The sequence below is a fragment of the Colius striatus genome, chromosome 8, assembly GCF_028858725.1.
Source record: "Colius striatus isolate bColStr4 chromosome 8, bColStr4.1.hap1, whole genome shotgun sequence".
Lineage (NCBI taxonomy): Eukaryota > Metazoa > Chordata > Aves > Coliiformes > Coliidae > Colius > Colius striatus.
Window position 1 is genome coordinate 26,713,248 of NC_084766.1, and position 21,676 is coordinate 26,734,923.

At 38.6% G+C, this 21,676-nt stretch overlaps 1 protein-coding gene across 1 annotated transcript in view; it reads left to right on the forward strand.

Annotated features, from left to right (window-relative positions):
• Positions 1-21,676, forward strand: part of CFAP58 (cilia and flagella associated protein 58) — a 57,133-nt gene that overhangs the window by 13,901 nt on the left and 21,556 nt on the right. The window contains exons 7-15 of the mRNA XM_062000726.1: positions 2,648-2,807; positions 4,336-4,418; positions 5,562-5,753; positions 9,613-9,774; positions 12,682-12,828; positions 16,253-16,393; positions 16,735-16,958; positions 18,966-19,077; positions 21,361-21,465. Coding sequence (XP_061856710.1) covers positions 2,648-2,807; positions 4,336-4,418; positions 5,562-5,753; positions 9,613-9,774; positions 12,682-12,828; positions 16,253-16,393; positions 16,735-16,958; positions 18,966-19,077; positions 21,361-21,465 — 1,326 coding nt within the window. The remainder of the gene's footprint in view (positions 1-2,647; positions 2,808-4,335; positions 4,419-5,561; positions 5,754-9,612; positions 9,775-12,681; positions 12,829-16,252; positions 16,394-16,734; positions 16,959-18,965; positions 19,078-21,360; positions 21,466-21,676) is intronic.

The window sequence follows — 21,676 nt, forward strand, 5'->3', positions numbered from 1 at the left end:
CTGTCCAGCAGAAAACAAGATTCTCAGCATCTTGTATTCATAATGCATGGTACTTTTGACAAGCATAAAGCCTTTTTGCAATTGTGAGATATTCAGATAAGGGCAACTGCTTTCTTTCAGTGATTAACGTAATGTAGATGTTGCCAAAACCTACTGAGAAATGTTAATCCATTATAATGACAGTGTCCTGGATAGCTTCCACTGAAGGGAGTTGCTTCCAACACTAAAACTTGCCCCCCCTCCACAGTATGAGTTGGGGAAGTTAAATATAAGCAACCAAGATGGTGTTTACTTTCTGATGTAAATAGTTTTCTTGCCTGACTTCGCATTAACTGTTGTTTTGCACCACTCAGAAGCAAGTGAGTTTCAGTTTGGGAAGGACTAAATGGTTCCTGCATATGCTTTTTAGGGTACTTTGAGAGCATTTGTGAAAAAGGGTAATGTTTAAGTGTTAGATGTTATTACTCTGTCTACCATATCTTGCATTTTGTATCATCATTGGGGCTAAAGCACTAAAAAATAGGAAATCATTATCTTATCAAGGTTTAGTCAAGTATAGCCAATTCACTTAAATAAAAAGAGAGTTTTTTTAAATAAAAGAGTTTTGTTATTAAAAATAAAGTGGGAACTGATAGTCAGAATGATAAAAGCTAACCAGTGACAGATTAAAAGCTCTCTTCATCACTAATATAACACAGCCAATTCTGATTTGGATCCTTAATGGACTGCATGGCAGGAGCTTGTTTTCTGTTGTATTTTGTTAGGCAGACTGGAGGATATCTCTCTTCCCTATTTGAAAAACAAGTAATTGTCTTTTCCAGGTTATCTGCTTTTATCACTACTTCTAGCAATAGCATCATTGTTTAAAACTTTACACACAAAGTGTTCAAATGTGACTTACATTTAGGGCTTTAGAGTGTCAAAAGGAGGATTTTGATTCTGTGATCTTATCCTAACTTCAAAAAAAGTGGATGGAACTTGTAGAATCATGCACATAGACTTCTGAGAACTAAAAAGTAGCAGATACTGCCCAGTTAGTAATTAAGCCAACTGCTAAAGCTTCTAAGACCCCTAGTTGTGATCCAAGATGTGTGTTTTGTAGTCACTGTGCTTGTAGTTTCATCCTGCAGTATTGTTGTGGTTTAGCACTGTCTGGGTGCCAGATGCCCACCAAGTCATTCTGTCACTCCCCCTCCTAAACTGGACAGGGGAGAGAGAAATATAACAAGAGGTTTGTGAATCAAGATAGGGACAGAGAGATCACTCAGCAATTAGTGTCACAGGCAAAACAGACTCCACTTGGGGAGAAATGGTTTAATTTATTAATGAACAATCAGAACAGAGCAGGGAAATGAGAAATAAAACAAAATCTCAAAACACCTCCCCCCACCCCTCCCCAGGACTCTTTCCTTCCCTCCTCAGCAATGCAAGGGATGGGGGTCATGGTCAGTTCATCACAGATGGACTTGGCCACTTCTTCTTCTCAGGGGGAGGCCTCATCACACTTCCCACTGCTACACTGTGAGATCATGGTCTTTACTGTAGTTCACAGGGGAAGTTTTCTTTCAGGGCCTAAGCACCTCCTTTCTTTCCTTCTCTACTGACCTTGGTGTCTGTGGAGATGTTTTCATATTCTCACTTGCTGTTGCAGCTGCGCAGCAACTACTTCTCCTTCTCAAATATGTTATTCACAGAACTGTTACCTCAGCCACTAATTGGCCAGTCCTTGGTTAGCTGTGGGTCCATCTTAGAATTGACTGGCATTAGACCAGTCAGCTGCTGGGGAAGCTTCTGGCAGCTCTTTGTTTAAAGAAGCCACTCCTGTAGCTCCTCCACTACCAAAACCCGGCCCAGGCAAAACCACTACAAGTATGCTGAGTGCTTCCACTTATGGTGATGGGCCACCCAAACTATGAAAATCTCTCAGAGGTTATTGTCAGTAAAAACTGAGGGGAGTCACATCCTCCCAGAGGATACTCATGTAGCAGGATTCACCATCTCAACAGAATCAGTATCTGATGCTCAATAGTCTGTGATAGCTCTAAAACCTAACAGCAGCACTGAATTATACGAGGAAGTTATATTTACTTCTTAAAAGGGACCAATTTCTGTTGTGGTTATTGGCTGTGTTTCCTACTAACCAGTTTATGCTGTGTTTTGATTGATTATTTTCTCCTCTGCATAGCAAATGAGACAAACCCCACATTTAGCTTTTCTTTAAAGCTATAGGTTATGAAAGAGATGGGGATAACAGATACCTACTATTAGGGACATGCAGTACATGCAATACACGACCACACTATATATATCTTTCTCATCATGGTCATTGTCCCTAATACTTCAAAGGAAAGTAGATCTGCTTGTGTTTAATCTGCAGGACTAATTGGGTAGAGGTTTGCAGCTGGAGATTCTTTATTGATCATCATCAGCCCTAAAGCATAAGATTTGATTATCATTTTCCTTGCCATAGCTCCCTTTGTTGAAATGATTTTTAATGTTGTTCAATTAGCTAATTATCTTCTCTCAGGTGACCCACAACACTTACACCTTTGCTTCCTGAATTTCATGGAGTAAGTCCAAACCAAGTACAGAAGCATTTTCTTTTTGTGGATATTTTATCTCCCCTTTCCCTGTTGCTGTTCTGCAGGCCAGAGAAGATGAAGTGACTCAGCTGCGCCTTGAAATTTCAAAGCTAAACAAAGTAAGAGATGTTCTCCAGAATAAGCTGCATATTGCAGAAGAACAAAAAGTTGATGCTGGACATGAGAGAAACACCCTTAGAAATCAAATATCTGTACTGGAGAGAGGTAGGTGTTTTAACTGATGGCTAGATCTACCTTCCGATCCGTAATTTATTCATTCAGGGTACATCCTTGTGTTAGGGTCATTCTCCTCGTATGAGACTGTATAAATGACAGCTGGAAGCCATGGCAGCATTTTGAAAACCTTGTAGGCTTACAGAATTTTCATAATGTAGCATATGGGGGTTAAGATACAGCAGACATAACTGAATATCTTTTTTTCCTGTGTTGTTTCTGCTGAATAGATACAGTCTGGAGATGAATAAGTGCAAGTGAGCTGAAAAACAGTTCTGGCATATTTAGGACTTCAGTTGATCAGTTTGCATACTAAACTGTCCAAGTATTGACTTTGACTTGCATACAAGTCTGGAAAACTTTAAGAAGGAACTTTCAACACTTTTGTCAATTGGAAATTTTGGAAGAAAATGCCTTGGGTCTAACAAAATATTTTGCTTAACTTTAGAAAACAACTTCTGGGGTATTTTTGAGCATTTAAAGCCACTTTAAAAAAAAATACTTTAAAAATGTGAATAAATTTCAAAATCAAATGCACTTTGAAATAAAGAGAAACAAGGACAAGTGCAGAGTCCTGCATCTGGGAAGGAACAACCCCATGCACCAGTACAGGCTGGGGGTCGAACTGCTGAAGAGCAGCTCTGCAGAGAGAGGCCTGGGAGTCCTGATTGATAATAAACTAAATATGAGCCAGCAATGTGCCCTCGTGGCCAAGAAGGCCAATGGCAACCTGGAATGCATCAAGAAGAATGTGGCCAGCAGGTCAAGGGAGGTTCTTCTCCCCCTCTACTCTGCCCTGGTGAGGCTTCATCTGGAGTCCTGTGTTCAGTTCTGGGCTCCTCAGCTCAAGAGGGACAGGGATGTGCTGGAAAGAGTCCAGCGCAGGGCCATCAAGATGATCAGGGGACTGGAGCATCTTTCATATGAGGAAAGGCTGCAGGAACTGGGGCTGGAACACACCTTAGCACTACAATGTACTACATTTCCTCAGTTACTGTAGGTTTTAATTAATTATAAAATACAGTGAAAACATGTGTTTCTAGTTTTCAATATAATTTTAATTGTATATGTCTAGTCTTAATCTTGACCCATAGCAAGAAGTTTGACTTCACTGAAGCTGGTAAAATTTCCCTGCTTCAATAGAGAACAGGATTTCACAAAGAGGGATGAGAATAATTTTGAAAGTCCCTGTTTTTGCAAGTGCTTCAGTTTTTGGATGCTCCCACTGAAGATTCTTAAAAGGCTCTAATTTTCAGTGTGCTTTGTTGGGGTATCTTGGTTTGAACACTCAAATATAGTAAGTCATCATACCATTAATTACAGTGACTGCAGTCTTTGAAGTACCCAAGCAAGCATTAACATCATTATCTTATACCTGAGGTTGCACAATGTAGTCACAGCTAATTGAACTGCTCATGTAATATTAAGGCTTTTTAAAAAGTCCAATAAGTTGTTTCTACGTTTTTAACAGCTTTACAGTTTGAACTCAGGATTTTTTCTCTTTTCTCCTTTCCTCTAGAGCTGGAAGCTGCCAAAAAGCAGGCAGAGATTGACAAGAAAGCTGTAGATGAGCTTTTGAGGCAAAGGGATATGCTAAGCAAGGTAAGATTGCATTGGTAATACTGTTAAACACGTCTCACAGCTTGAGAATGAAATGTCTGTAGTTTAAAAGCAACAACACAGAAATGTTTTACAATGAGTAACATTAAATAAAACATTAGGATTTCCTTAAGTGGATGCTCACATTGCTGCTGTTCTGTGCATTGAAATAGCATTAGTGCCTATAAAGACACAAAAGATTTTCTATGTTTTAGCACATAAACTGTCAGGGAGTTAAAAAATGCTACATGTATCCACCTTTATTGCAAACCTGTTATTTGATATGCAAAGAGTTCATTACATCTGTGCTTTTATAATCTGTAGCATATGAAGTTTAATATTAATCTAGGCAAGCTAAATCTTTGCTAGTAAAAGAATGCTGATGCACCACGTAGCAGCTTGGCAGGCTGTGTTAATACTCATCCTTGCTTTTAGATCCATTTCTCATACTGATCATTTTCCATCAGCCCCAGGTTCTTGTACTGCAGAATAGCATCTCATGTTTATGGCCATTCCTAAAGTGTAATCTAATAAATTCAATGCTAAAAGATGATTTCTGAGGTGCTTTACTTGGTGTAGATTCACTCTTTTGTCCCTTGAGTCTAGCAGAGGCTCAGATTTGGCAGGTAACAAATATGTTTTGCATAAGGAAAGAAATTTCAAAGTGGGACCAGAAGGCTCATTTTGTAAAGATGATATCATAATGTTTTCTGTTTAATCCTTATGCATAATTTTAAACTAAGCTTGATTAGTTTTCAATTTGAACTTGATGTTTAGGCCATGAAAAGGAAGGGTATTTGGCTTTATTCTTTATTTTGGCATGCTTTACAATCTAAGTGCCTTAAAGCTGGTAAGATTTTTTCCAGTCATTTGTTATGTGCACTTATAAATAATCCTATCATTTTTTTTTGTAATGCAGATTTGAGCATTTTGACTTCAGTTAACTGCAGTCTATTTAGCAGCTTTGTTACAGATTTATTTTTCTAAAAATCAGATTTGAGGCCCAAGTGTTTCAACTCAACAAATTAGATAAGGAGTAATAACATTGAGAAGTCCCCAATCCACTTAGACACTGGCATATTTTTGTTATAGTGGTGGCAGTGTTGCCTTTTCAGCTCAAGAGTCGTTATTTTGTGTTCCCTGTAGAACTTGGTCAAGGCTACCGATGCCTATCAGAAACAGATAAATTTGGTGAAGCTTCATGAACAGTCAGTGAAGAAACTAGAAGAAGAAATTAAAAATTATAAGAACGAAGCTCAGAAACAAAGGAAGATTATTTATCAACTAGAGAAGGAGAGAGATTGTTTCATCAATGAAAACAATGAGCTCAAACAGAAGGTAGGAACTGGTCTTTGTGCAAGTGGTTCTTTCCAGTCTTACTCTCAAAACTGTAAAGATGGGATATTCATTTCCTAATGTGCCAGCTAAAGGAAGCTTGGATCAATGTTCTTCACACAGTTTACAAAGATTTCTTCTTGTCAGTGCATATTACTGTTCCAGATCTCTCTGAGGGAACCTCATCAATGAACATGTCTTCTGTGAGTGACTTGGAGTCCAGTCATGTATTTCTCTTATTCAGTGATCATTTGGGAAATGAAAGTAGCAATGGACATCAAACCAAAGCCTCTATGGCCTGAGTTCCACAATCAAAACTTTTGTATGCAGTTGGAAGTGACTCTTTGATTGTTCTGTCTTATCCACAAAAGACCTTATATTGCATACAACTGGTGTCTTCAAATTGAGGCCAGTGAGAGCTGACAGTGCTCGATATCTTTGTAAGAGTTCCTATATGACCTACTCTAGGAGGTCCTGCTCTGGCAGGGGTGTTGAACTAGATGATCTTTCAAGGTCCCTTCCAACCCTTGAGATTCTGAGATTCTGATTCTGTGATCCTTCCCTCATGGTGCATTTCAAATAGCATAGATATGAGTTAAGAACATTGTAAGTTAGGGCCAGGGAGTAATTTGTAACACTCAGAATTACAAGGCTTTTAGTTTAAATTTCATTTAGCGTTGCTCACCATATTTTGAGAGTGAAAAGGACAAATGTTTGCTTGTTTTCTTTTTCTTTTTTACCCCTGCCACTTTGGTTGCAAATTTTCTGTCACTTCTTATAAGTCAGGGCCTCAGTAGATGGGTTGTGGCACTTGATTTGTTTGTATAATGATGCCTGCATTGTGACTGAAAGTTTTTGAAGGACTTGCATGCTTCTGTGGTTCACTACAGGGACAATTCCTGGCTCAGGTAAAAAGCAGCAGGAGTAGTTCTGAGCACAGGAGTATGTGAGACAATAGTCTTGTTCCTGCAAAAGTTACCTGCATGAAGTTACTCATTGTTTAGCAGGATAAGACAAGGCAAAACATAGGGTTAGAAGGAGGGCATAGGATCAGGATTATTATATCTACTAGCTAATATTTAGGCTCACCTAGGAAGACTTGATAAAGTGGAAAACTACAGGAGGTATTTCACAACTAGTGGGGAAAGACCTGCTGATGGGAGTGATCATATGGCCAATCAGTGCTCTTCCTTCAACTTTTACCCTCAAGTTGGCTCTGAAGGACCTTGCTGCACACTTTCAGAACTGTGTAGGCACTGGTAAAGAGTCAAACCCTTCTAAGCCCAAAGATTTCTTGGAACTCTTGCAAGGCAGACAGAGCCTTGCTGGCTCTGAAGCTGTCTGTTTACTTACAGCACAACAGAATCCATAGAGCTGCAGAATGCCTCTTTCAAAATCATCATTTACTACTGAATAACTGATGAACAGACTGAAAAGCTATATCCACAATGGTGAGAATTCATGCTAGACGTGATCTTCTAATTGTTGTCCTGTCTGATTGCTCATTTGTTCTCATGGACACTGGCTTAACAGAGTCACCTGTTGAATAGTCTAGCTTTTAGATTTGCCAGCACAAAAGGGAAAAAAAAATCTCTTTGCTCTTTGTTGTGTTCCCCTTATTACAGCTCAGTACCTACAGATGTTAGTAGAATATTCCTTTTCCTTATTTTAAGTTCTTGGACTATGAAATCTTTGTTTCCCTGTGGAAGGTTTAGGCTGCTGAAAAGGAAGCAGCGAAGTATACCTTTCAGTGTCACCTTATATGAGGTCACAAAAACAGCCTCTAAGATATTGTTTTTTGCCAAAAAAAACGGCCATTTGAAGCGTTAAGTTTCCAGTTTAACAACATATCCATGAAAATTAAAAACATATTTCCTTTTTAAAATTTATATAAACTTTTGGAAAGCACAATGCTCAACAAGCATAACATTAAGACCATGGCAGTGCTTCTAAGAGTCACTAGATAAAGATAAGCAGATAAGAACAGTACCATTACTGAGATCTTGAGTAGATTCACCACCAATAGATGATAGGTAAGTCTACAGATAAAAAACCTGTGAGAGTACAGACAAAAACTATGAATATCTAATACTTTCTGCTTAGCTTTGGCCTCTCATTGCCAAATCTGAGAGGTGTAGTGTGCTATCAACTAAATCAGGATTCAGGAAGCTCAGCCTCCCATGGGGCTCTGTTGAGAAACATTGGGTGTATCTTTTCTGTATTCATGAGGGAGAATTATTTGGGGTTAATCATTCCCTAAAAAGCAGAGTCAGCATTCAGTCAGAAAACTCAGTTCACAAGCTTATTGCCCTTATATTCTATCAAAACTAAGACTTAAAAATGCAGTGACCTACTTTCAAGTCTTACTCCAGCCTATGATCACCATAGCGCAGATAGAAAACATGCTTTATTGATTTCTCCTCTCTGCTATTACTATTGGCATGTTGTTTTAACAGAAAAGGAAAAGACAGGAGTAGGTTATAAACTAGGACTGTGTTTTTGTATTGCACTGTAAGCAGTTCCTGGGATCCTCTGCAGTCAGCTACAAATGTGCTTGAATTGTATTCCTGCTGCTGTAATAAAATTTTCTATATTTAGCTGTCCCCTATCTTCAAAGTTGGTTGGAGGTACCTTTAGAATGATCAATTAATTAAACTCCTGCCCTATAGTTAGACTCATAAGGCTTTACTGCTAAGCAAGGGACAATGTTATTGACTGCAAATGTCACAGTTATTGACTATTTGATACAAACTTCTTTTTTCAAAAAGAAATTTCTGCTTTGGCATAGGAACGTAATTCTTGGCTCAAACTGCTACCTTCAAAAACAGAGTCAGGAGAACTGTGTAAGAAATGCAGTTGTAAACAGACTTATCCACTGGATTTTGTCCATGTGATTCCTCAGCTTTTTCTTTACTGCTTCATCTTTTCCCCAGCTTTAAGAGTGACATTGTTTTCTCCCTGGGCAGTGAACCTGAAAAATTCTGTTCTTTGTATTGCCGGATTCTGTTTGAGTACTGGTTGATTGTGCTTCTTCACTGTAAACTTTTTACAGCAGGAGGGAGGTTTTTCCATTTAAAAACATAATTAGAAAGCCCATCATAATGACTAGCAACTGTTTGTATTTTTGCTGCTTTAATGTAGTAATTCTTATGTATTGTGATGGTGGTAACTGTTTAATAAAGGTGCCTATAAAGTTCTGTTGTTTTATTTGTCAATACTACCTGTGATCTTGTTTCTACAGTTGACAGTACTCTGTTCTCTTTAGATAATCTTCACATCATGGCTTCTAATCCTTCATAGAAACAACTCATAGTGATTACCTACTTATTTAGATCAAATGCGAGTTACGTTAATGGACTTTCTTCTTATTGTGATTATATATCAACAGTTTGTGATCATGTATTCATTAAAAAAAACCCTAAGATGTTATGTAGGGCTTCCTGGAAAAAACATGCAGTTGCACTCATCTTATCATACAGCTGACATTCAAAGCAACACACAAAGTGTACCTTTGCTCTATAAATTACCTAAGGCTACTCTTGATGAAAGCTGTTTATGTTGTTATGGTTGAACCCACTCAGTAGAAATCATTTCAGTAGCTTGTTTTTAAATTAAGTATGTGCCCATCTATAAGCTTTAGTCTGGAACAAAACCTAGGTATCAGATTAAAATAAAATGTTGTCCCACATAAACAATGCAGAAAGGCTAAACTTATATTTGGACTGAAATGATTTTTAGCTCTAGCTAAAACTTCTTATCACAGAGATTTCAACTTGTCATCTTGGAAGAAAATCACAAACTCTGCCCCATCCTTATAATCTTGTGATGATGGCTTTTTTGTGTTCACTTCTTTCTGATCCAGGTCATCCAGCACCTGAAAGATCTTGAAATACAAGAAATGCAGATCTGTGACTGTAAGAAGAAAATAGAAGAGTCTGAGATTAAATTAAAACAACAACAAAACAACTGTGAAGCTGTGAGAACAGAGAGAAACCTGTACAGTAAAAGTCTGAGTGAAGCTAAGGTAGAAGGAGATATTTTGTCTTGTGTTTTTGCTCTTGTTTGGTTTTTTTTCCCCTGATCTAATTTTAATTTGTTGACAGCTCACTGGATGTCAGAAGTGATTTCTTCATTCCTGTGGGGTTTTTTTTGGGAAATGAATGTTTTAGGTCCCTAACATTTTATCCGGACAGTTTGTATTTGGACTGGAAATAGGAGTCCATAGTCATCATGTGGCAATATCCCTGCTTCAAACCACACATAAAATCATGATACACTGGAGCTGCAGAATCGTAAAACCCTAAGAAAAAAAGAGAAGAAACTTGTTTCCATTCCATCCTTGCTCCATTCTGTTTTATTCCTTTAGTTGTCTGCATGTATGGGAAATAATAGGGTATAGGGGGAATAAGATTGACTCCTTAGCCCTGAATGCATATGTAATGCATATGTGAATTGTCATTTAAAAAGCAGAGGAAACATTTTCCCAGCTGAAGTGGAATTTTCTGATAGAACTTAATGCTTCCACCTCACTTGTTCCTTTCTGGGAATGTTGTTTTCCTCTCTCCATTCTTCTCTCTTCCTTGGGGATCTCACTACCAATACTAGAGGAAGAGTAAAGGTCACTTAAGGACATGTTCTGTTATTCTGATGTAGAGATCTGAAATATGGTGCAAATCCTATTGCAATTGGCAGACACTGGGACCTTGGATAGCTGTTCTTTCCAGCCTGGGTTATTTCAGAAGAAGGGTTTACAACATAAACATATATAGTAGATCACAAATTCTAGTTTGAATAGATATGTGTTTTGTCTGTGAAGCAGATGGGAATGTACTGTCCAAGTTCCTATCCAACCATGTGCTGAATTTAAGTAGGAACGAACCATTTTGCTGTTTATATGTGGCACACAATTTTTTTTCTGCCTCTCATGAGTGGATGCAGTGTTGGGATTCTTGCTGCTCCCAAAGAGTCTCTGAAGAGAAATGAGTGAAAAATTGCATTATTTTAAACCCCCTAAATATACAAACCAAATTGTTTTACTTATACAGAACTGGCATCTAAGTGCTGAGTTACACAATGAAGCAATGAGCTTATCAGCCTCTTCAGGTTTTGAGTGTTATGTGGTGGTATGGTGGTATACACAATGCTGTTCACGGTTCCAGTTGTTAGAGGCTGCTGTTTAGATGTTCATAGGTTATTTGGCTTACCATAAAACTAAGCAGGGCCTGTGTAAGAAGATAGCTGACCCCAAAAAATCCTTTGGCCAAGGCAATATTATGTGTAGCAGTAAAATAATAGCCATTCATAGTTGAGTAACAGGTTGGCCATCCATGAAAGAAAAGAAAAAAGAGGGTTGTGTTAAAAATGATGGTAAATTCTTTTTCCTTTTAGGAAGTAAAACAAATTTGCACAAACTTGTTTAGATAAAGCTAGTTATCAGTATTTTTTGGAATTGCTTAATGTGAAAGGATCCCCTGTTGCCCACCTTGCTAGTGGTCTCCAGAGTACTGTAATATTCAGCTTAGTAAAATCTCTTGGAAGAGTCATGCTGGCAGGCTGTTAATATGAGATAAATATCTGATACTTTCATCCTTGAGGTTTCTTTTGGTGTTAGGAGCTCATTTGTTTAAACAAGCTGATTGGAGACCTCTTTGCAAAAATTGTGTGTTCTTACTGTTCTTCATTAAATGCAGCATTAGAAATGTATTTGTGTGTATATCTGGGCATCATATTTTAAATCTCTCACATCTTTTACAGTATTGAAGAGAATTATAGGCTCTCAAAGACAGGTTTTAATATGACTTTTTCATTTGCAGGAGTGACTGAACATGCAAGCAGGTGGGCCTAATGGCACATTGCTACATTTATTTCTGGTTCATTTAATTTGCCAAATAAGTGTTGAATCCACAGATTTTGTGTTTTGAGACCTGTCAGTATATTCTCTGTACTGTTTGTGAAGGCTGCCATGACTAAAGATGTTACTAATATATGCTAAGCATTTCATGCAAGAAAACCACTCGTTTGTCAAGTAAAGCCACACCTGTGGTGGACAGTGCTGAAAGAGCTCTTAAGCTACCTTGGTTTTGTACTGAAACAGAATGTATCTGTACGAAAGGTTATGACGTCTTCTCTGTGAGCTGGTAGCCTCTGCCAGAGGAGTAATAGCTTCTAATGCTAGACCCAGAAAAGCATGCCTGTTTAAGCATTGAATTTATTAGCCTCCATTTCATGTGACATATGCCCTCACTGCCACAAGTTGAACCAGTTTCTTAATTTTCTAGGGGATTTGCTATGCTCTCAGTAGAACTATTCTTGCTGACATGATCTCTCTGCAGTGCTACCAGAATTTTTGCTCAGTGTTTTAAGATTAAAATAGATGCTAAATACTCACAGACCAGGGACTTTGTCTCTGAGCACACTCTGTTCTCCCCTGCACAGTTTGCACATAGTCAAATGGAGATAAGCATTTCCTACACCCCCTTGCAGACATATAGATATCTTACTTATAGGTACATTCACAAAACCAGCTTTTCTCCAAACATTTGTGCCTAACTGCATACAACCTCATTGAAAAACAGTTTATTGGAAGCATGGACACAGGTGGATCTTAGGATCAGGATCTTATTAAAGTGGATTGTCTGCTAGTTCTATCATGTGCCAAGTGTTTTAAGTTAAATGGCTCATAATTGATGGTTGTTATTTTTATCAATGTATCTTTTAAAGGCTTTTTTACTGTAATGTCATGCTGGTATAAACAAAAAATGTCAGTTGATGAAACTGTTCTGCTCTGTTGGGTTAAAAAGTAATGTTTTGTGATGTGTACAACAGATCTCCTCTCAAGCACAGTGACTACCTTTTCCAACATCAAAACAGCCTGAGCACAAATACACTCTTCTTTGATCCCTCTCTGTGATCACTCTTTCTGTCCTATTAGGATGAGCTAGCAGAAATGAAGAAGAGACTGAAAACTGCGACACATCAGGTGGATCAGCTGAAAGAGGAGATTGCAAACAAAGAAGCAGCCCTTGTGAGTGAACATCTAGAACATCAGCAAACAGAGAAGGAGAAGGAATCATTGAAAGTAAGAGCCTTTACGTATACACCTTCTAACAAAGGATGGTTTTCATGATTTCACCGACTGCAGGTTTTGCTGAATTTTGATACACTGTTTGGTAATTGAAGCACAAGACCTTGGTACCCTTTAGAGGTATTAGTTACACAAATCTTCCATGTATCTGACAAATTTAACCTCTGCCTATAATTATACTCAGAAAGGTTCTGGATTGTCTGTTGGAAGCTTTAAATCTCTTGGTGACTGAAAATTTTTATAAAAGGCTCATTTTTCTTGCAGAAATGTGGATTTTGGGGATAGCCTGACTCTAGCAAACTTTTTTTTATATAGACCTTTATAATTCAAGTTTTTGTTTTTAAAACTTCTTTTCCCTCTGCTGTTTTGGAGTCCAAACTCCATTATATTACCTTTCACAGTCTTGTATTTCTGTGTGGCTAGTAAGCATTAGTCTTCTGGGAGTTAGGCAGTGGCTTTTACTAGGTCCCTCTGCACAGAAAGTTATTTTAATATTGTGGTATAAAAGCTTCAAAAATCTGTTTTAAATCAAAGGAAATCTGAGCTTGAAGCTCTGGTTCTTCTTCTCAGTACTGGCTGTAGTCCATCCTTAGATAAGCTATTAGATTTGTAGTGATATCTCAAGCCAATTTGCTGCTCTCTCAAAAGATTTAAGGAGTTAGTGTCCACAGCAGCATATTTTTTCTCTTCGCTAAGCACTGGAAAAAAAACAACCCAAAGCAGGAAACAAACAGCACCACTCGAAACCAAAAGTCCCCTGCCACTTTCCACACTGTTTTCTTTTGTCAGTTTATTGCTATGCTGCAATGACTCCTTGAGTTTTCAGCCACTCTCAGCACATTACAGTTATGACAAGATGTCAATAGAGCTTTGTAGAAAGGAGATGAATTTGTGTTCTTGTACCTGATCTGTCTCAGAGTTGTTCTATCACTGATTGAGAAGTGAAACAGCATCTTTTTTCCCGTGTGCAGCTTTCTGCCTTAACTAGTCCCCAATTCTATCTCATCACCTCAGAACTATCTGCCATCCATTTGACAAACATACGATCGCTACACGGTTTACCCACTCAATTATTCACTAGCAAGTGTGTCCATACACTGACATCACATTAGTGACTAGCTTCAGGGCATTTTGGTCTTCTGTCTGAGTGTCTCTGCTGAATACTAAAGCAGAAGAGAATTCAAAGAGGGAGCTGATTGACACAGGCACAAAAGAACCCAATTATTTGTGTAGCAAGCCGGCTTCAATTTGTCCTGTTTGCGCTGATGTGAAGGAAGCGAGCAAGCTGTTCCTGGGAAATCAGTTTAAAGAAAGTGCTAAATCACGGAGGAGCGGGATTCATGGGAATGAGATTATAGAGCCATTGGATTTATGCTTGCCTCAGCTGGCAGTAAGGTCTTAAAAATGTATCACCATGGTAAATGAAACAGAAGCCGCCTGATCCAAGCTCTATTAAGGCCGGTACAATGCCATCTTTTGGTTTCAGTTGGCCTTCATACAGGCTTGTGGATCAGGCTGGTTAGACAAAGCATCCAAACGTTGGAAAAGCCTGAAAGCTGTAAGAACTGTGGTCCTTCAGACCTGAGCTGCTGTCAAGTGCTCTTGGATACCTTTGTAGATGTTAGTGCATGTGTGTCTCTTTTTAGAGTTTTTTTTAGTATTTTCTAGAAATGTGGATGTCAAACCTCTGACTTGTCATTGCAGCATTCTGTGTCCAGCTCCACTTATACCTTTCATAAAATTCATATTTCCCTCTCACTTCTAGAACAAATTAAAAAAGCCTCTCGAGTTATGCTAATATGTCAGAGTCTAAACAAGAATTTGGTTTGAAATACTTATGTAGGTCCCATATAAATTCTTCTTTCTTGCTGACTGTTCTTCAGTTCTTACAGACTCTCTGAACCAACGACTTCAAATGGGCTGTGCTGATTTACAGCCATTTCAGACCTGACTATTTTTCTGCTTGCACAGTGACTGTGCTTATTCACTTCCTTCTCTCTTACCTAATGTACACACCCCCTCAGACTGTAGTTTTTAGCATATTTAATCTATTTGAAAGTCCTGTTATCTTGTGGGGCCTCTGTATGGCTTAAAGTACTTATGTTCTTCTCTATGCAAGGCACTTCAGATTTATTTTAACTTAGTGCAATCCAGTGAGGAGATTTGTTTATATGAATGTTTGCTGCCAACATCTAATGCCACTTCTTGTTTACAACTCACTTATTTTTCTGACATAAGGAGAACATAGAACTTTGATATATTAAAAAAATATTATCCAGCAATGCCAAACGCATGAGCAGTTTTACCTTAGTAGACAGCTTCTGCACAGCGTTGATTGCATTTCAATATGAAGTAGCTTGAATTTTTATTCGCCTGATGGATTCTGATGAACATCTAACACTGAGTAAGAGAGATGTGAGTGTTGCACATCTGGGAAAATGAGAATTTTATTAAAGAAAATAAGAATGGAACAAGCTATTTTATTATGACGCTGGAACTGTTTCTGTCTTAAATCAATGGTTTTGCAGGTGTAGTCATCATCACAGCCTCATTCTTTCAGCACTGGATGATGCTCTTCCCCAAAAGGCAGCTTGAACATCATCTTTTGTAAGGGTCAGAGTTGTGTCAAAGTCTTTTGAGTCAAGGCTTGGAAGTTTTCATATCTGTGCAAATGGACTGTAGTAGTCAGCTACGACTACACGAGTCAGTAGTCAGAACTACAGTTCCATGTTGGCTGTAACTAGTTGCCTATCTATGACAAAAATCTCTAATAATCCAAGAAGACTTTATAAGTTTTTATCTACATACATGCATTGAGTTGTAGTGTTCATGACAGTGGGACAGAATTATTGGGCATATTCCGTTGTTAGTTTGTTAGTGGTGTGCAATCACTGTTACTTGTGTTACTTCTCCTGCACTTAGGGATGAGATTCCTTCTTTTTCCAGTCTTCCTCATCTACACATCCACTAAAAAACTGCTGAAGGTCCTTAATTTAGTTGTTCCATGCCTGGTTACCATCTTCACCATTTCTGTTACTCTAGTGTGAGTTGATGCTGATTTGTGTTACGTAGCATAGATTGTTGCCCTTTCCAGCAAGGTGATCTGTCCTTTCTCATAGCCCAAATGTGACCTATTTAATTAAAAAAAAAAAATCAAAAGAGGTGTCTGTGCATGATAACTTGAACTTTTGTCATAGATAAAAAATCCATTCAAGTTTCTATTGTGCAGCATTACTCTATGGGTCTGCATCCTTGCTTGTCTTAATCACTTGTTCTCAAAAACTAGCCAAGTATGTTCCTCTCAGGAAACTAAAAGAATGTATGAGATTTTATTTAAAAACCTAACACTTAATCCCAGGTTTATGTAATGGGGATTTGTTGCTAAGTGCACTTTACCTATATTCTTCATCTCTATCAGGCTGAATTGCTTAAGATGAAAAAACAGGCTCTGGAAACAAAACACTTTATAGAAAATCAGGAGGCAGAAGAGAGAAGACTCCTAAAAATCATTGCTGAAGCTGATGCTGAGAGGCTGAAACAGATGAAGGAGTTTGACCAGGTAGCAATCTCTAACACACTGCATTCCATTCCCTCGTTTTCCCAGTGTATTTTTAAGATCAAGATCCTCAGCTACTGTAAATGTGGTACTCCTAAAGCTTTATAGTGCTGTTGAAACAGAAGTGTTAAGATACTGGAGTGAATGGAATATATAGTTTATATTCTTAAGGTGACTGAACCTTCACAGGGGAAACTGTGTTAGGCTCTTGCTATATTTCTTTCACTAACAACAGTGAAACCTCTAAATGCTCATGATTTTGACTGATGGAAATATAGTCACGATACTTTAGGATTGTACTGAGGATCTGTAACTGAGATTATTGCTTTGCTCTGCATCCATAGGTTATCAATGAGAGAGATATCCTAGGCACCCAGCTTGTTCGGCGCAATGATGAAGTGGCTCTGCTCTATGAAAAGATAAAAATTCAGCAGTCCATCTTAAACAAGGGTGAAAGCCAGTACCGACAGAGAATGGAAGACATCCGACTTCTCAAGCTGGAAAGCAAAAGACTTCGGCGTGAGAAGGGGATACTTGGCAAGAGCGTTGCTAATGTGGAGGAGCTCAGGTAGAAAACCTGATTGATTACATTTCCATAGTGACTGCATCTATTTTCTATGTTTGAGACAGAAAGTGTGTTATGCATGGTAAAGATTTGTATCAACAAACATTATACCTTGGAGAAGGGGATTGTTTCGTTTGACCTCGAGCACAGATAGGATTAAATTCACAAAACGATTTATCAGCAATTGAGAAAATTAAAATATAGGATGGAGGAAAGGAGGAAAAAAATCATCTTGCCCAAAGTAGAAATAGTTTCCATATTTCCCCTTGTACTGTGACTTATTGCCTACAGTATAAAGTTGAGAGACAGAAGCAGCAGCAAAGGTGTTCTTAGTTCAGTGAGCTCCTTAGTGGTACCCAAGGCCCAAATTAGTGGAACTGCTTTTTATTAGGCAATCCACAGAGGATGGAGAACACTTGACATATTTATAACAAAACCCTGCACATTTTCAGAGCTCTCTTCTTCCAGATTTATATGCAGACTTGCTCTCTAGAAAGATTTAGTTAAATTTTCATCAACGGTTGTGTTTCTTTAAAACAGAAGTTTAATAGCCCCAGCCTGATTTAGCTCGTCCTTCTCTGGCTTAATGCTTACCTTTTGTTCTTTTTTAACCCTCCTGTGTTTGAGGTGAATTCTTTGGTGATGGGAAACTATTGTCATTTGCTGTAGTATCAATCTTGGTTTTAAAGGAGAGGCAACTATATTTGTAGCAGATAAGCACCATATGAATTATATGTAGCTACCACAATTTTGCATGAGATCTTTACCTTAACTGCTAGTAGAATTCCACGGCTTTCACCAGAGCAAATGAACTTCAGTGCATGGCCACTCTTTTTGACTCCAGTTTGATTTGGTGTAACAGAAGAGGAGAACTGGGCACAAAACATTAGCAATTGCAGTTTTCATCGACTGACTGCAGACAGGAATAGGATTTGAACTTGCTGCCCAAATGCATTCAGCTGAAAGTCTGTTACTGTATTGAAGCTCAGTGACGGAATTGAAGTATAGTGTGATGCATGCCATGATGGGTGGATCAATTCTTGCTAACTGCAGCAGCAATCACATACTTTAATGAAGTCCAAAACCATCATGAAAACTGCCTGTCGAAAGACTCCATTTATCACTTGTGCTGCTAATTAGCTTTCTTGATTTGCCAATTGGAGATGTGGGGTTTTTTTTTTCCTTTTCTATAACCTTGTCCAACCTCATAGTTAAAAAAAGACCTTTTTCTCTCTAGTGAGCTAAAAGCAACTCTGAGTTTGGCAGGAGAAGATTTGGTGGTGGAGTGGGTACATGATGATCCCACTCCCTGTCTTCTTGGAGAACTTGCAGGATCCACCCACTAAAGTGATAAGTGTTGGACCATTGCAAAATGTGCCTCTTTTCCCCCCCCGCCTCTCAACTTTCTCTCCCCACTGTAAGAGCCTAGTTGCCAAAAAATCTTAAGAGTACTCAATTAACTTTAAATTCATCAACAAATCACCCCTGAAATTCCTTGAGGAGAGGTAATAAAAGAAATCAAACTTGAATTCTCTAAAGAACAATATTCATCATACTTAGCTCCTAGCATGTGTGTTATTTACTGGATTGTGTGAGCCATGTAGATTTAAAACCCCTTCCAGACACAAGCTATTCAATTCATTACGGAGCTAACTGGATATGACTCCATAACTGATGAATTGACTGTCCCTATGACCTTAATGTGCGTGGTAAGGTGTGGACAGTGAGATCCAGTAGACTGTGGAGTAGATTGCCTAGGAACTGGTGAAAAGTGCATTTCTTTTTGAGCCCTTCTTACTGAAGTGAATGAAGAGGTCTAACTGTGTTACCTAGTGCTTCCATCTGTTTAGTGGTATCAATGTCGACTATTAGTCACAGGAGTCTCTTTGCCAGTGCTGCAATGCATGGGAGAATGATTTCTTAATGTCCCTAGGGGTGTCTTGGTCACAGTGACGTGGTTTTGGTGTGTTGGCTTTTTTTTCCCACCTTTTGTTTTATTTTGGTCTTAAGACAGGAGGTTCATCACATGCAGAAGGAGCTGTTAAGGGAACAGACTCGGTGCAAACTTTTGGAAGAACAACTGGAGAATCCCTTGAATGTTCACAGATGGAGAAAACTGGAGGTGATGTGTCAGCATTTCAAGTTTCCAACCCATATTAGCAAGCCAGTGACACCGCACAAAGGCGATTTCGTTTACTGTTATGCAAATTATGTGGAGGGAAAGGCAGACTGCAATCTCCATAGTACCAGTGGAATGGTTAACTGCTGAATGGTTTCCTTGCACAATGCAATCAGTGTTATTTTTGTATCACTCTCTCAATGAAAAATACTAGAGGGCTTTGGAAGGAGCCAGTCAAATGCTAAAGGAATAAGAATGCATAAGGTGAATTTAGAAGGAGTGATTCCTTAACATGGATGATGAGAAAGAGGATGATGAAGATGCAATCTTACCCTCACCAGTTAGGTAGATGTATATGGGAAGAAAGGTAGAATTAGAAAGGGTCATAGCTAGGTTGGGGAATGACCAGCTATGAAGTCGGAAGGTCAGTTACATCTCTGAGAAAAGGAAGAGGCTTCCCCATAAACAGTGGTGGGCTCCCAAAGACAGCCATGCCAGGTAGTGTGAGTTCAACTGTTATGTAAACAGCAAATCTAGATTTTCACACTATTTGAACCTGCCAAACGAAGGGGAAAAATAAAAAGTCTGTCAGGCACAGACCAAATATATGAACATCAATTGGCATCACTGGATATTTTTGAAGTCAGTCAGAGCCAGCTGAGATTTCTCTGATGCATGGATCTCTGATCTGATGCCAGCTTGGGTTGCTTAGCTGTTCCAATAATGAGTGGTACCATGCTAGTCTACAGAAGCAGGGATGACTATTTTGGCTGTGCTTAGTAGCATAATAGTTAATTTCTGATCGTTCCATGCTGAGCTTCAAGCAGAACAGTATGCTTAGCTTTTCTTGTGGAGGGGAGATCCTGAACTAAGTTAAAGACATTTAGGTACAATCTCCAGCAGCACTTTTTAACAAAGGAAAATCAGGCCAGTCAAAACATCGAGTGTTGGGAAAATGAATGTATGAAGAGACAGATAACGGAAAATGACATCTTTCCTTCTAGGTCACTGGTTTGTATTTGGAACACAGAAATGCCAGCAGATGGCAAGATCCATATGAAATAATCCTGATGGGATTTTGGTTCAATTCCTAATGAGGGAACACTCTCATATCACTACTGTTGTCACAAATTGGCACCATGTTTGGGCAGCACTATAAAAACATCAAGGACTGAGCGGGTCATGGGGACTGAGCTACTTTTAGCTTCATTTCTCAGGAAATGATGTTGTGTTGTGAGTGCTGCTGTGTTAGTGTCCCAGTTACACTTGAATTGATTAGTCAATTTAGATAAAATCAGACAAAAGATTAAGAGCCATGAGATACCAAGTTCCTTATAAGCTTAAACAAATATACAGAGCAGGACTTTCATGCAGCCTTTACTGCAGTGTGAGTTTAATCCACATGAGAGAGGGGAAACCATGTAGGAGGGAGGTGCTGTGAATCCCCAAGTAGGTAAAAGCTTGAATCAGTCTGCTCTTTAGATCTAAAGGATCTAAAAAGTGATAGGAAAGTAAAGTTTGCTGTCTGTTCCTCACTGAATTGTTTACTCCTTAGAGCTTCATCCAGATGCAATCTGTGACAAAAGAATGGAAAGGGAAGAAAGAGAGAGATATCTAATATCTTCTGGTCTTTATGGGCTATATAGGTAGAGAACAGCAGTATAGGCCTGCACTGTCACTTTTTTAAACACCGAATTCCATTGAAGAATGAGATTCCACATGTATTGAGACTCTAAAGCCTCAAAATAATTCATCAATGTACTCCCATACTTTGTTCCTCTTAACTCTTCAACCTGTTTCAAGACTACAGAGCAGTTATTCTTTCCTTAGTTCAAGAGAAAAGTCTCTCTGTCCTTAAAACTCAATTGGCAGTTGGTTTGAAGTTCTTGAAACGGTGGGAAATACTTGCACTACTTTTCATTTGTCAGTGGGCAGTTTCAGTTTCTGCTAAAAATGATTTCCTAACATAATTTTCCTTCCCTGCCACATGGTTCTACCAGTCTTTTTGATTTGGGAGTTAAGATCTGAAGGACTCACATTAGTTGTGTTGAGCAGGAATTATGAGGGTAATAGTGTTAAACATGAGCATGGTCCAACTAATCTTCAAGAGGCAGAGATGCCAGTTTTGGGACTGCTTGTATACATGCCATTTAAAAACTCCAGACACCACCCTTCCTTTTATATTTGTCACTTTTGAAAACTTTAATATTAGGGTTTTAATTTGCAAGAAAGAAACGCTAACCTGTTTTAATGTCTAATTTCTGAGACTTCTCTGTTCTTGTCTAGGCAAGTGACCCAAGTACCTATGAGTTGATTCAGAAAACACAGAGACTACAGAAGCAGCTTATCAGCAAGACAGGTGAAGTGATAGAGAAAGAAATGCTCCTTCAGGTACTGCAGCACCATTATTTGGGGGTTTTTGTACCTTATTAACATATCTGACTTACTCTACACTGTCTACTCACAAATTCTTGAATGTTATTTGGATGTATGACTGAATTTCTTTCTCATGCCCCTTAGATAGCTTTAGATGGCAGCACTGACTCACTGAAAGAGAACAAATAGCATCTGATTAGTTGATTTTTATATTATGGTTACTGAT